General features: G+C 45.7%; 2 protein-coding genes across 5 annotated transcripts in view; one reads left to right on the forward strand and one right to left on the reverse strand.

Annotated features, from left to right (window-relative positions):
- The window catches only part of SETD3 (SET domain containing 3, actin histidine methyltransferase), a 78,407-nt gene extending 63,213 nt beyond the window's left edge, over positions 1–15,194 (reverse strand). The window contains exons 1-3 of one of the 4 annotated variants that reach the window (XM_037831937.1): positions 15,043–15,180; positions 2,631–2,740; positions 775–867 (exon numbers count right to left, since the gene is read on the reverse strand). In XM_037831937.1, the coding sequence (XP_037687865.1) occupies positions 775–867; positions 2,631–2,733 (196 nt within the window). In that variant the 5' untranslated portion in view covers positions 2,734–2,740; positions 15,043–15,180. Of the gene's footprint in view, positions 1–774; positions 868–2,630; positions 2,741–2,870; positions 2,892–15,042 lie in introns of those variants that run through there. The other 3 variants (XM_037831938.1, XM_037831936.1, XM_037831939.1) reach the window with 3 other exon arrangements.
- LOC119532553 (translation initiation factor IF-2-like) lies at positions 10,687–15,468 on the forward strand. Its single transcript, XM_037835009.1, has 4 exons — positions 10,687–10,745; positions 14,252–14,440; positions 14,488–15,256; positions 15,304–15,468. Exons 1-4 carry the CDS (start codon positions 10,687–10,689, stop codon positions 15,466–15,468), a joined length of 1,182 nt encoding a protein of 393 aa, XP_037690937.1.
- Positions 15,469–15,583: the final 115 nt, after the last annotated feature.

The following is a 15,583-nucleotide window of genomic DNA, read 5'->3' on the forward strand; positions in this document are numbered from 1 at the left end:
TGGCTCACACTCCCTTTGTCCAGTGTGTGGATGCATGAGTGGAGAAATGGGGACAAAAACTGGGTAGAGAATGGGGGGCATAGAGGGTGGGATGATTTAGGTGTTCTTTTTTACTTTTATTTTTCATTCTTATTTTTATTGTTTCTGTTGTAGGGAAGATGTTCACGGGTTATTGTGGTGATGGTTGCACAGCTGTATGGTGGTGCTGTGAACGGTTGGTTGTGCACCATGGTTGACTGCGTGGTGTGTGAATGTATCTCAATAAAACTAAATTTAAAAAAAAAAACACAGGTTAAGAAATATAACTACAGCTCTTGTTCAATCAAGACATGTTTGAATTCACCATAAACACGTGATAATGCATTAACCAATCAGTACGTATTTGTGTGTTGATCACACACAGTGGTATGTTCTGACCTCACACCCCAAGGGAAATGCAGGATGAAAAAACAGATTTAAACAAATATATATTTCATTTACAATAAATAAATAAATAAATGTATGTTGCATCATTTTTGCCCCCAGATACTAACACCCCCCACCCCCACAGCGCAACATTTTTACCTCTTTGAAAGTAGGGAACAGCATCTCAGGCGTGGAAGAGACCCCAACAGTTCCCCAATGAAATCGTTCTCCCGACCAAGGACCCCCTGCAGCAGCCTTTACAGATGGGCCGGAACGAGGCAGGGATCTTAACTCTTCTCAGAACCTTTCTGACTCATGCTGTTTCTACATGACATTAGTAAAATATGACTATCATTCCAGAAAATGTACCTTTTTGCTTTTTCCGTATCTTCTCAACTAGAGCCCGGATCTGCACGTACTCTTCCCATTCTTTTCCTGGGCCAGGTGCTGGGCTACTGCATTCTGTAACATAAAAACCACGGGACTGAAACATTTCTTTCTTCTGCCTTAACCTGTTAGTCTTTAGAAGGACAAGTACTTGGATTTTGTTCTTACTGGTTTATTTTTAAAGGACAAAGACACCAAATGTGAGAGGTATAAATCACATATACTTTTCAAAGCATGTAAACCCTCTGAAGCCATCAAGTGCCACTTATTCAACCATGACCACAGGACCTAAGTGTGAGCATCTAGCTCACGTTCACCTTATTCTTGCTGCTCTAATAAATTTTCCTCAAACTAATTTGTGAACAGGAAAATCCCAAAAGCTAAGCTAAAATGCAAAACATTTCCCTAAAAACACTTCTAGACAATAAAAAAGAATATAATATTAAAAGTCAACACTTCTTTCTAGTTAAACCCCAGAAGAATGGCTCTCTAAGGGAACCAGTAAAATTGGACATAAGGACAATTAATCAACAAACATTTCACATCCATGGGTAAGACACTATATTAAGCACTCTGGAGGAGTTACAAAGAGAGATGTCACAGTCTTTGCTAAAAAAGAAGCTAAGATTTTACTGTGAGGCCAGAACAGAATAACCAACCCCGAGACGGAGGCAGGGCATTTTGGAAGGCTGCATGCTGGGCATGTTGCCTATCAACCATTCTTTCCTCTTTGAACATCTCATCAGTTTAAAGATAGAGCCCCCTTCTCATGCTCCTGTTAAACCCCTTTGTCACACCTTGCTCTCCAAGTAAAAGAGCATATACAGTACATAATTAACAATGCCTAGTTATGTGTTGACTCATAACTGTTAAAGTTAACCAATCTTACTTCATTCTTCTATCAACAAACACTCACTGGTGCCCTGGAATACAATGATGAAGAAGAGGTAAGCCCATGCTCAGGCTGCCTACAGGTTAGTGGGGGAGACAGGTGATAAACCATCACTTCAGCTTGAGGATCACAGAAGCAGAGCTCTTTGGGGCACCCCGAGGTTCCCCAGGGACCTAACTGGACTTGGTGGGGATCTCAGGAAACATGGCTGCTGTGGCATGCTCTCTGTTGGGGAGGAAAAGCTAAAGTTTGTTTAGCCTGACACATGATCTAAACATAAGCGGCAAGAGTAACTAACAGAGCGACCACAGCTAAATGTGAAGCACACATGGCACCAATTTAAATTCACAATTAAATTCAGAAGTTAACAAACTCTACTGATGCAGGCATGTGAAAACTGGAAAATAAAGTCTAGTCATTCTGGTAAGGGAACAGAGTTCCAAAGATTTGCTCCCTAAGAGGGAGGCTGTACTTGCCTTGTGCTTGACAGCTCTGATGCACTTTCACACACAGCATCTCACGTGGTCCTCTGCACTTCCCTTAGACAGTTATTATCTATGTTTTACTGACAAGAACACTGAACCTCCAAGAGGTTACATAATCCGTCCCGCACCGCTAAAAAGTATAGAGCCTGTTCTTGCCCACAAGTCTCAAAAGAAGACTTTGTTTTGGACACCTGTGCTAGAGAAGCTGCACTTTGGCATGTCATCCCAGCCTCCTGAGCAGCTGCGCAGCCCCAGAGGTAACAGGATCTCCTGTTACAGACAGGGACACTGAGGGCTGGAGAACTTGCCCAGGCCACGGGCTAACAGGCAGGGATCTGAGTGCAGATTTGTGTGATCCACACTCCACCACGCCAGTGATCTTCACATGCAGCCCTCGGGCAGCACAGGAGAGAAATGCACAAGCGCTGCACAACGGCCATGAGAGCCGTGCTGGGACTTACTCTGCAACAGTTCACTAGTCAGGCTCAAGATTTCCTTCGGGGACACAGTCGCTGTAGCACCAGTGCCTGATTTCTGAGTTTTTACTCGACTCTTCTTACCCATTTTCTGACTACACAGAAGACAAAGAGAAGACAAAGAGAAAAAAATTACATTACCAAAGAATAAAATCAATTACAGAAACATGGTATGGCAGTGGCTTCAGCTTAGATGCTAAGAGGACACAAAGAGTAATTTCTTACCTCACAGATGCCATATCCTGAAGTTTCCTTCCAGAAAAAAAAATGTGCAGCATGTATTAGTATATGGAGACTCTCAAATGAAAAAAAAATCTGCTTTGTATTCTCTGGAAGAAAAGTTCGTTCCTTTTTCACCTACAAAAACTATAGTAAAAGTAAATTTTACCCTAGAATTTTTTTTCATTACATAACTTTTATTGCCTATACTAAAATGTTTATTCTATGATACTACAAAGATGAAACATACATACAAACATATACATGTAAACCCTTGTACAGACACAAAGACCTATATATTCTATCCCCACTTTGGTTTTAAAAGCATCAATTCCCATTAACAGTAACTTATCATAACAGAACAGACTTCCTGGACAAATGTGGAAGCCATTTTAGAGCCCAAAGAAACTTTAGAGAGCCAGTCTAATTCCTTCAGTGTGTCCCATGAGAAATTCAAAATGCCTTGCCAAGGTATCACAGGAAGTCGATGGCACTTCTACACGAGACCCACATCACCCAGAGCCGGCCTATCTGGTACCTAAACTGCCCGTGCGTCTTGGACTGTCTGACACATGCCACATGCAGACGGGACCGTGCGGCACAGCAAAGCACACACCAAGGGCACTCTGGGTAAAGAAAAGACTCCAAGATCAGGTTTGTCTAAAAACGTTTAAAACAATGAGTCTTAAGGTGTGTCTTAAAGGAAGTAAAGGATATGGAAGTGAGAAGAAAGGGTAGGGCAATTCAAAGGTAAGGAAGGGGCTGAGAAAAGCAGGAGCGAAGCAGAGAGAAGGTGAGCCGGGCTGCGGAGGGGTCTCTGTGGGGAGCGGCAGGGCATAGGACGCCCAGCAGGTGACACCACCTGAAACCGGGCCAGACCCGCCAGCTGAGGAGAGATCAAGAGAGAAGTGCTCCAGGCGACAACCAGGGGAAAGGAGGAAGAGTGTCCAGCCAAGAAGCTCCTGGAACGATCCACACACTAATGACCAAGCAGTCAACCTTAACAACATCTTCCATGGAGTCCCGCACCAAGAATGACACTCACTCTCAAGGGAGAACCAAAACGCACCCTCTGGCCCACCATTTGTTTTCACAAAAACAAATGACATCACAGTGTGAAGCTTTCCAAGGCACATTCCCCACTGTACAGAGATCACCCACCCCACTGAAAGTGACTCCACACCGATATGGACCACGCTCTGGAGAAACAAGAAACAGCCTTCCTTATAGGGCTCAGAGAGAGAGCTTCCCTTAGGTATCTAATAAATTCTGAAAATAGCATGATGTAGACACAAAATCAGTCAACCTAGAATAAAAGGAGAGAAGTAAATATTTGGAAAACTTTTGCAGTACTGAAAAGAATTGGTCGTTTGGAGAACAAAAGCAGAAAAATTTAAGTGGGGCAGCTTAAGGAACAGCTTAAGTGCCCTTACCTATATCTGAACCTCCCTACACCTGAACAGAGAGTCCCTGCACATGGGGGGTGACCTCTCTACACCTGGACAGACTCCCCATTCCTGGGGTGACGTCCTCAGTGTGCAACCCCAGGCACTCTTCTTTGCAGCTTAGGCCCTCGCCAAACCTCCTGAGGGCACCTCTGTGGCATACCACTGAATTTAACCTGAAAATAACCAAAACCACCCATACGTTTTGTAATAAGAACCCAAATCACACTTCAAACACAGCAGCCCAGCTAGCCAGGCAGGAAGGGCTGTGGGGAAGCTTACCCACCCCTCTGCCTTCAGCCCCTGGCCAGACTCTAAGCAACGGAAGAACGGCACTTTGGTGATGTGCTCCAAGACCCCTGCCCTTCTTTTAAAGGGCCAGGGACAAAGATGAGCCTGAGGTGGCGACGGGGTCCTGCCCCTGCTCACAGTGCCCACCCCCAGGGCCACAAGGAGGCTGTGCTCACAAGGCCTGCAGCCCCTACAGCAACCTTCACCCCCACACACACAGTCTTTCCTCAGGGACCCCCCAGCGGCAACTCAGCATTCAGGTACCTCAGCAACTCAGGAACCTATCCTGAGAGAATGACTGCTAATTAAAGGGACACCAGCAGCTACCCAGCACTCAGTACTTAGCCCGTACAGGTGCTGGGCTAAGACCCATGGCCTCGTTTGACCCTCCCAGACACCCCAAGCAATAGACACTATCCTCATTCTTTAGACGGCACTCTCAGAGAGGTTAAGTCCTCGGTGGGGCAGAGCTAGAATTTGAACTCAGTCTGCTGGACTCTAAAGCCTGTGCTCATAACCACTACCCACACAGCCTCTGTTTAATTATGGACAAAAGCAAACACTGTAGGGTTTGAAAGGGCCTAAGGGTCTTCCAGGCTAAGGACTGGCCGGATGCTTGAGTACCACCCTACAACACCCCTGCACACACCTGAGTATCTCCAGCCACCCCCTCCTACGTATCTCCTGAATTCATCCTCTTGCTTTGATTACAACACTAGGCTCTCTCAGGTCTCCCAGTCCATGCCCAGCCCTGCCCCTCAAACCTACCCTATATTCCCCAGCACTTTATGCTCCAGCAGTAACAACAGCTCCCAGACCCTCAGCCAGATGGTGTCGTGCACCACCATGCACCTGCCCCTCTACCTGCAGTGCCGTCTCTCTGCTTTCCCTGTCCCACCCCTTGCTTGCAACCCTGAGGCACCTGTTCAAGAACTACTGTTTTTCTCTAGAAAATCCTTCTCGGGCAGTATCTCTGGGGCCCTCTCAACTCTCCTAGTCATAAAATCCCTTCTCTGCAGCACTGCAGTTCCTCAGTTACTGCCTGGACACTGAACATCTGCTCACACACCAGTTTTTCCTCCTAGATTATAGTCTCTTCAAAAGCACCCTTTTTATTTTCTTCATATTAACTTCCAATTGGTGCTCCAATCAGACACTACACCGAGCTCCCTGGGGAAAGCATTCCCACCCTTGGACAGATCTTACAGTTAAGAGGCTCTTAAGTTGGGTCAAAATCTGTATTCCTGAAGCTCTACCCAGGGACTTAAGTTTTTATCCCTTTGGAACATAGAGAAATTGTCTAATTCCTGCTCCATGCAAGAGACTATTAAAGATCTGATCACAACGATATGAAAACACAATAGATTCCTTTGGTGTAATATTCTCCAGTAGAGTGCTTACAGCTCAAATTGTCCCCAAGATTGCTTTTTCCTTAAGTCAAAAAACTGCTGGCTTTTAGAAGCAACAGATGTAGAAATATAAGAGACAAAAATGCAAAATACATCAGTAAATAAGCACCTGGAAGCAAACAAACTGGGCTGCTGTCGTTGAGAGCAGTGAAGGAGGCATTCATGGAAACGTTCTCTGAAGCCCTCCTGGTTAGGGTCCTGGTCTCCAGCCTGGACTTTCCAATCCCTTCCTAACTCATTTCCCTGTTTCCACTTCCTTCCATCAACAGTTAGCTTTACAAAATCGAGGTCAAATCCCAGCAGGAAGAGTCCACAGTGCACAGCCTGACAAAGGTACCCAGTATGCAGGTTCACCCCGAGGAGCGGACCAAGCATCCGCAGCACACGCAGACCCCTACCCCGGCCCCTTCCCCAGGCCCCATCCATCCTCAGAAGTACCCGTCACTCTGACTTCTGGTGCCATTGACTGGTTTTACCTGTTCTTGAACGGCATATAGATAGAATTTCTTTCACTCAAGGTGATTCTTTCAACAGCTCAGACGATAATGCCCAGCCTCCTTAGCAGAGCCTCCGAGGCCCTCTGCTGCCTCACCCCATTTTACCCATCTGCTTTGTTCTCCCCATTTCCCCGTTACACAGCACAGCTCCAGGGATCTGCTCATGTTCTCCACTTTTTCTGGAAAAAGCTACCCTCTGCCCATCCCTTTTTCTCCTCCTGGCAGAATCTTTCAGATTTTAAGGTTCAGCTCAAAGGCCCAGTGGCCTTGGGGGAAACTCTAGGCTCCCTCATTAAGCCCTCATTCCTATGCAAGTCAGTAGGAAAGGGTCAAATTCCAGGTCACTAACAGAGGCTAAAGGCTTGGCTCATTTGGGGGCTCAGCCTTTGAGGAGCCTCCATTTGGACAGTTTTCCTCCCACAGGCCACAGGCCCTCAGGGAGGGAAAGCAGCTCGCCCCAGGCAGGCAGAGTCCTCAACAGGTGCGGTCAGCTCCCGTCACCCTCGCCGAGGCGGAGAGGCAGAGTGGCTGCTGGCTGTCCCAGCGGATGCACCTCCCCAAGGCACAGGCAGGACGCTGTGGCTAGGCCACCCCTTGACCGCTTCCATCAGAAGCAGCCTCCCATGCCCCGGGATCGGCTGTGTCCCGGAGCTCCAAAGCACTCAGCTTTCTCCACGCTGACTGAGAGATGGTCAAGGGCCTGCCCATTAGCCTGGGAACTTCTGGTTTTTAGTCAGCAGGAGTGTCTTTGAAGGAGTATCCTCTAAACTCTCAGAGACATTAATGCAGGTAAGATTCGTTTGCCTTTGGATGCAATATGGCTTGGCACTAGTTCCTCTTGTATTTGTGCAACATACCAAGTAAAAGTGCCTCAAAGGCAGAAGTCCCATATTTACTTCTTTTGAGACCCCAAAGCACCAGGTTTCCCAGCCCTGGTGAGTTAGCCCCTACACAATCCACCTTTTCTCAGCTCCTAGGCTTCCTGTCACCCCAGGGCCACACTCGTTTTACTCCCTTACCCCTCAGTGAATTTACCAGAAGCCACTACCTGAAGTCTTTACTAAAACCCTACCTGGCTGACAAGGTCTACCTCCCCTACTTCCCAAACACAGCACGGCTCTGAGCCTCTATGACCCCACCCAGTGCAGTCCAAATTACCTATGTGCCCACTTCACCCATGGCCCTGGGGTGGAAACCAACCAAATCTTGTTGGTTCACATTACCTGTAGGGTCTGGTAGAGTGCTATGGGCATGGCAGCCAAATATTTGCTGAACGAAGGAAAATCTCTGGATATTGTATGTGGAGATATTAGTGTTACTTGTGGGTAGGATTTATTTTCCCATCATGACAGTAAGGTTTTTGTGGCAAGGAAGCACTTGGATATTCTCCCACAAGTCCTTAAACATTAATCAAATATGAGACATTTACTAAATATTTAACTAGTTGTGCTAAGGAACTAGGATAACTCTTAAAAGTCAAAATACAAATTTGTATAGATGTATATAAAATATATAAAATTCACAGTTAAAAGACCGTTTCTTTTGGGAATCCACTGTTAATAGATAGAAAAGTTTTAAGGTATTAAGAGAAACTCTCTGATAAGCACAAATCCTAATTTTAAAGTGTCTTTCGTCTCTTAGAAGGCAACCAAGTAAGACTACGTCCATCTCCGGTTCCCATTTCAACAGGAGCCACAGAAGAGGAAGGGCCATCAGGGAGCCCGGAGCATCCCCAGGAACCCCAGCTCCTCAGGCTGGGGGCCAAAAGGCCCAGAGCCTGTGACTGGGCCAGGAACCCAAAGACACGAGGCAGAAGGCTCCTTCTCCCAACTTGAAAGCACGTGTTATTCAGCACACTCGCCCCTCCACACACGGGCACAATGGCCTAGACAAGCTGTCCAGCTTCTGGGACACAGACAGCCACTGCAGAGGACAGCACGCAGGGGAAAGCGATGCCGTGGGCCTCGAGGATGAGGGTGGGGAACTAAGCCACACACCCAAAATTCAGAAGAGTGGGTGACTCCTAAAACCTAAGAAAAGTAACTAAACATAGAGGGGACAAAGAATAAGGTATAACTGAAGAAGGATGGCTACATCTTAAGATTCCCTTTGAGAAGGTGTCAGTTTCCAATATGGGTGGTGGTTCCAGATTCAAATGGATCAATGCTGTGTGATTTCCCCCACATCGTGGATAGGAAATAACAACCTACCCCTTTCCTTTTTTATTCAAAAATTTGTTACACACCATGAAGCATTTTCATTGTGATTTCAGATTAATTGGGGTTAGACTGCAAGTTTCCAAAAATGAAAGTCAACAGGTATCCTGAACATCCTTAATGCTGAGTGAAAAAAAAACTATATATTAGAAGTTCAAGTTCCTACAAAGACCAAACATTTCTTCAAATTCTAAATATTAGCCAGAACATACAATGCAAGATTTTTCCCCAAAGCTTAGATTGAAATCATCTAAAATTTACAAATACTTACTGGGTTAGCTTAAAAGAAACAAGTACTAAGCAAAAAAAAAAAAAAAAAAAAAATTAACTATGTAAAAGCAATACAAGATTGATAGATAAATGAATTATTCAAACTACAGTTCTAGTTGTTCAAAGGAAGGGACACCTATTAAAAGGATAGCGAGCTAAGAATTTCACACATATCCACATTTCTTCACCATGGAGATGTTTTTAAAAGTAGAATCTTCAAAAATCTGGCTCTTAAAACATCATAAACTATTTTATCAAGTCCATCAACAATCTCTGCACCTACCACATAAGACAGGTTTTAGAAGACAGTAAAATAAATGGCATACTCAATTATTATTTAAATTGCTGGCTTATATGCAGGTGGCATCTGCTATTTTTGACCAATCCAGTGATTCTTTTACTTATAGTCTGAATAGTGGAAAAAATAGGTCATGAGAAATAAGATAAAGCACATTTAGGGACCAGGCTGTTGGGGAGAGGTGGGGTTGTTGGTAACTGAAAATACATCTTTACAAAGTACAGTTCACACATACCAAACAGACTGGGATGCAATCCGGCTGCGTACTCTTTTTTTCTTTTTAATTCTAAGTGGAAGGATGCGCATGTGTTTTTTTCCTGAGTTCCCCCCTGAAAATGTTGCTTTCAACCAAATACAACTAGAATAAACATTTTTATTATACTCATTTGGCAATTTATCCAAGAAAACTTAGCTCAAAAATTGATCATGGTGATGAATGCACAATCATGAGATGATACTGTGAGCCACTGATTGTATATTTCAGGTGGACTGTATTGTGTGTGAATACATCTCAACAAAATTGCAGTTAAAAAAAAAAAGACGTCATCTAACATGATGTCGCAGTTATGGGTTTCAAAGTGCTCTGCTATCCATTGCCTGATTCAAGTCTGATAATCCTGTGAGTTATTATTCCTGAGTGTATTATTCCTGAGTAACAGGTACACAACCTGAGGCTGATTGCTGGTAAGTGGCAGAGATGGCACCAGATGCAAGGCTTCTAACTAAAACCTGTGTTCTCTGCTCCCCAGCAAACCAGGCTGCTGGTCGTTGGCATCTGTGGCAGAGGCAACTACTTCAAAAGCGACTCCAGTACTGTACTGTTAGAAAGCTCATCATCCTCTTTGACTTGTCCAAATTCTGCCTTTAAATTTCTGAAAACTGTTGTCACATCCTCCTCAAAGCCTTCCGCAAGCTTAACATACCCCGCATGATGTATTACTTGCCAAATGGGAACAAAACCAATTAGGTATGTTAGACTTCAACAACTTTTAAAAAGTCACCAAAATCCTTCAGATGTGCTCCAAGTGGGATGAGTGCCTCTGCTGGAACTCAATTCAGGATTTTACTGATCTAGCCCAAGACTTCCCTAGTTTTTCTAAGAGCCAAGTTCATTCATTCATTCATTCAGTACATGTTTCTTGAGTATCTAATTTGAAATGAAAAGATGAGTGGTCTCACAGCATTTAGGATAAGACAGTAATCAACTATAACTCATTATTACATAAACTGACCTGAAGCAAGACAGATGTTCTATATTAATTAAACAACTGGGTTTTTGAACCTAAATGAAATTATTCATGTGATGTGTCCTGTTATTTGTTTCTGGATCAATGTTCCAGGCTGTTGAGAAGGTGCCATCCCAGCCTTATCTAATGTCCTGTGGCAGGTCTGCGACATGACAGCTTTCATTGCAATCACCACCATTTGGGCATTTACTACAGATCTGGAACTGAGGTAGGCAGTATACACGACGGATGAGACAGATATTAGCATGCCCGTTTTGCAGATGAGAATGCTGAAGCTTAGAGAGGTTAATTAATTTATCCAAGATGATCAACTTGGTGGGTGGCAGAGCCTCACCAGCACACCTCAGTGACAAATTTTACTGATACACAACAGTAAGTTATTGAATTTCAGCTTAAAACCAACCCTACAAAGGTTCCAAAAGTCTGCTGTATTAATGTTGTTCAAAATATTCCCTTACAGTAGTGAAACAAGCAGACATAAAGATTTTATCTCTTTGGTCTTTTTTTAAATTATAGAGCTATTTTGCTGGCCTTGTCCAGATACACAGGAGGGGTGTCAGGTTAAATGTGAGACATGGAGCAAAATTTCCGAATGAGCTGCCACCCAATTCCACTTATTGTACATTGATCTTTGCAACATCACTTGGGGAGAAGCCCTCCTATCTTGGGTTGGAAAGCTGCAGGAACCACTTAGGTGACCATGATATTTAGCAGTGCTAATTTATTACAATCAGCAAATGAAAAATTTTATTAATCACTTGTAAACATTTTCCAGTAAAAGCAACTCTAATGAAAAGTTTTCAATAATAATCCTTCCTTTCTCTCAACTGTGCTTAAGAGAAAACTAGTGATATTGAAGAGCTGGGCCTATTTTTTAAGATTGAAACCTGTGAACCACTTCTTAGGGTTTCTTAGAACCTCTTAGATTTCATTAGATCCATTTCATTTTGATTCTAATGAACTGTAACCTAAGTTCTAATGAACTGTACCTTATGATTCTAATGAACTGTACCCTAAAAAAAATGGGAAGTGAAACTCAGGATTGTTAATAGGTACTAAGCCTAAAATAGTGAGTATTTATTAAGAATTCTATGTATCCACCTAGTATCTACATTCTCTAGACAATTTTTTCAGTCCTTCTAAAAAACAAGTGAAAACACTTCTTCCTGCTCTGCCCTCTGTCCTCCCCTAATTCCCCACCACCATTAATGAGGATAGGCATGTAAAAGGTTAAAAATTTACTTTGGCTTGCTAATCAGTATCACTCAGATAGCTTTCAAAATCTTAAATTCCCAGTCAGACTTGTCTTTCTTTCAGCCAAGAGTATTTGAACTTATCTTGATTATTAATTAACTTCTTAGAAAGTACTTGAGTAAGAAAAAATGTGTATCAAAGTCTTAACTTTGGTACGTGAATCTTAGAATCACTTTTCTTCCATCAAATTTATTTCAGTTGAAAATCTTCAACACTTGTATCTTTACCTCCTGTTTACAGTGTTTATTTCCAAAATCTAGAGGAGGCTACCAAATGGAAACAAGGTATAAGCAGTGTAATCTCTTGGCAGAGTTACTAGATGAATTTAGTAACAAAAAACAGGATTTCTAATCTTGCAAATTCTGCTGTAAGATTATAGTGACTAAAAAACAAAACAAAATAACAAAAATCTCAACTCCTTTGTAACAGAAATATATACTATTTGTATTATGGTTGTTGGAAATTAATTTTTACTTTGAAAGTAAACATTATGTAAATTAATTTTATTCACAGATTAAAATATTTAACATCTCCAATTTCAGGAACAGGAACATAAGATGACATAAGGAAAATGTTCAGCAATCTGTTTTGCAAAGTAAGGTATACCTATAGATTAAACAAAAGTGAAAACTGTGGATGATTTTACAAGCAAGGAATCACGAACTGATAACCAAGACAAACCTTTCCGATGGTAGCAAGAGGAAAAGGACGTACAGCAAATCAGGACAGTCTTCACTGATAAAAAGTAGGCCCAAATAAACTGCTAGCTAATTGAGAAAATAACTGCCACAAGCAACTTCCAAAGTAACCTAAGAATAAAGATACATTCACTGCTCTGTTAATATTTAATGCCATACTACCAAACAACTCCTATCCTTCTTCCAGTGCTTGGGTAAAAGGGAAGAAAACACACTTAACTTGAAACTCTCTCTCCCCACCTCCAACCAAGGCACCACACACAGCAGCCAGGGGAAAGCAAATCAGTTTCTAAAGACAAAAAACCAACCACTGAAGGTCATTCATCAAACTATACACAAAAAAAGATGCAGTATTATTAGTTACTTTTCTAAAAGCTACTTCGGATTAATGATAAGAAAAAATGACACTATCTAACTCAGACATTTTAAGAGAGTTGGAGACTCTCAAAAGAAACTAACATCTAGCAAAAAGGGACTCAGAGTAACCCTGAGCTAAGAGGTAGAGTTTTACACAAACATATTTTTACTAAAAGTCCATATGGCACCAGCTATGTGCTTCATTTTCACTGAATTCAATAATTACCTATTTAACATTTACCAAGCACGAGCCTCGGCTGTGTTGATGTCCATACTTTCCTCCAGCCCTGTTAGTTTGTCCTTCTATTCTGCACGTGAGCACAATGAGGTTGGAAGGAGACTGTACTGTTATTCAGAGTTCTCAAAACAAAAACATGTTTCCAATGGTTGAACTTTAGAAAGAAAAAATGTTTTCGTACAACCTTCAAAGTTTTCTCATTTTCCAGTGGCTTCCAAAGCAAAGGTTTACTCCCCATTTAAAACGTGACCTAAATGCCCACGAGGCGGAAGAGAAGCTCCCTAAGTGCGGCTCTCCTACTGCCAATCTTACCGCGCCTGCATCGACAGAGGCTGAACAGACACACACGCTCATTTCTCCACTACACAGAGGCATAAAATCATTTTAATCTTCACTTCTGCCATCACTCCTACGTCAGGAAAAAAAGCACTGCGAGCTACCAGCGTACTGGAGAAGGGAGAAGAGAAGCAGCAACCATTTTACTCCTTTAGAGTAGAGTTTCACTTCAGATGTTAACTTACAATCTTGATACACAGAGAGAAAGGAAGACAGGGAAGGGATGGCAGAAGGATCAACCGGGGTTGTTTCAAGTTCTCATAAAGAGGCTGTTCCCTAGCTCTTTGAGAACTTGGGTTTGCAAACCAGGTTCCTGGGCCAGAGAACAACTCCTTGGTAAACTGAGGGCATTTCACCATAGTGTCAATCACAGCAGCCCCCGGGACTAATTTGGTAAGGCTGGGCTGCAAGCACGCTGGCCCCTGAACACACAGAATTTCACGGTTCAATCCCGTTGTGGCAAACTTTACCAACGGAGAGGAGAGCTGCTTTGATTTTGCTCTATTCCAGAATCCAATGTATTCACTTTCTAGCAAGAGTTAAGAAAACTTGTTCAAGACTGTTGCTGGTGAGTTCCGTTTTCAAGGACCAATGGGGTCGTTTTTGAGAAGAAAAATGGGGGAGGGGGGGCATACTTTACCAGCGGTAAAAATTCGCATTTTTCAGTGTACACTTGTGAGCTCGGACAGGCGCACTAGCAGCGGAACGGCCGCCACAATCAAGCCACCAACGGGTTCCTCACCGAGAGGTTAACTCTTCAGAGGTTCTGAAGATTAATCTGCCAACGCACCCCAATACTTTTGCCTTCGGAACGTCGCCTCCTTCATTCAGAAAAACAAAGTCGTCCCCTCTAACCGCGCGTGACCAGTTCTCCCGCAAGACAAACGCCCCCCACCCAGCCCCGCCGGGGGCGCGGCCCCCGCAGCTAGCCGCGCGCGGGCGGATGGGCGCCTCGGCCCCGCGCGGCAAAGGGGGACGGCAGAGTTGCCGGGGCGGGCTGGAGCCGCGGGGAGGAAGAGTGTGAGGCCGGAACGACAAACTCGACAGCGCTGAATTCTTCTCCCTAGTAGGGCACTGGCGTGCGGAAGAGGGCCAGAGGTGCGTGGGAAGAAGGATGACCTATTTTCCAGGACTGTTTATAACCGAAAAGTGAGGGGAGAGAAGCAGGGACCGCTCCCCACGCGCCCTGGCGGGGCCGGGAAGGTCTGGACCGCGAGGAACGTACGATCGCACAGCTTTGGCCGCAGCAGCGGGGCGGCGGGCGGGAATGGGCGAGCCACCCGGCCCCACGCAGAGCCGAGGCGGCCCGTGGGGCGCGAGGGGCCCCGGGCGTCACCCGAGAAGGGGAGGCCGCGCGCCTGCACCTGCCATCCCCTCCAGGGCGTCCGGGCGCCGGGAGGGGGCAGCAGGGACAGCGGCGTGCGCGCCCCCCGCCCGGGCAGGGCCTTCAGGGCAGAGGCCGAGCGGCGCCCTCCGACCCCGCGGGCCGCCCCAAAGCACCCCATCCCACCCAGGGCCCGGGAGCTGCCGGCCGAGGCGCGGGCCCGGACCGCGGCCCGAGGGGCGCCGGCCGGGGCTGGGGGCGGAGGCGCGCAGGCGGAGGGGCTGAGGCCGGCACTCACCTGCCTGCTTCCCCCTGCGCGCAGAGGCGGCGCCACACTCCGGCTGGACCCCACCGTCCGCCTCAACCAAGCCCCAGGCGGCGGTGGCGGCGGCCGGACGGGAGAGGCGGGGCGGCGGGCTGAAAAGGCCCAGCCGCCGCGGCCCAACCCGGCTCCGCCCGTCCCCGGAGCCCCGCCCCAGGGGCGCCGCCGCCGCCGCCCATTGGCCCACGAGGTAGACGAAGGGGCGCGTCCCTCCCGCGGCCCCGCCCTTTCGCCCAGCCAGCCTTCCGTTCGTGTTCCTCCCCAGCCATTCCCGGGGTCCAGAGCGGCCGGCTAAAACCCCGCCAGCTTCGGGACCACCATTGGCTGGGCTTCGCCTACACCCGAGTCCTGATTGGGAGACGCGAGTTCCGGGACCCGCCTCCCGCGCTCAAGTTCCGTTAGCAGGTTCGGTTGCCACCCAAATTCCCTTTCGCTCCCCCGGAGGGCGGGACCAACGGGATGGGCCTTTTTGTCGGCTCCTCCTCCTGCCCATAGAAAAACCTGACCTGCGGGGAGG

This window comes from Choloepus didactylus, chromosome 4 (genome assembly GCF_015220235.1).
Source record: "Choloepus didactylus isolate mChoDid1 chromosome 4, mChoDid1.pri, whole genome shotgun sequence".
In the NCBI taxonomy this organism is placed as follows: Eukaryota; Metazoa; Chordata; class Mammalia; order Pilosa; family Megalonychidae; genus Choloepus; species Choloepus didactylus.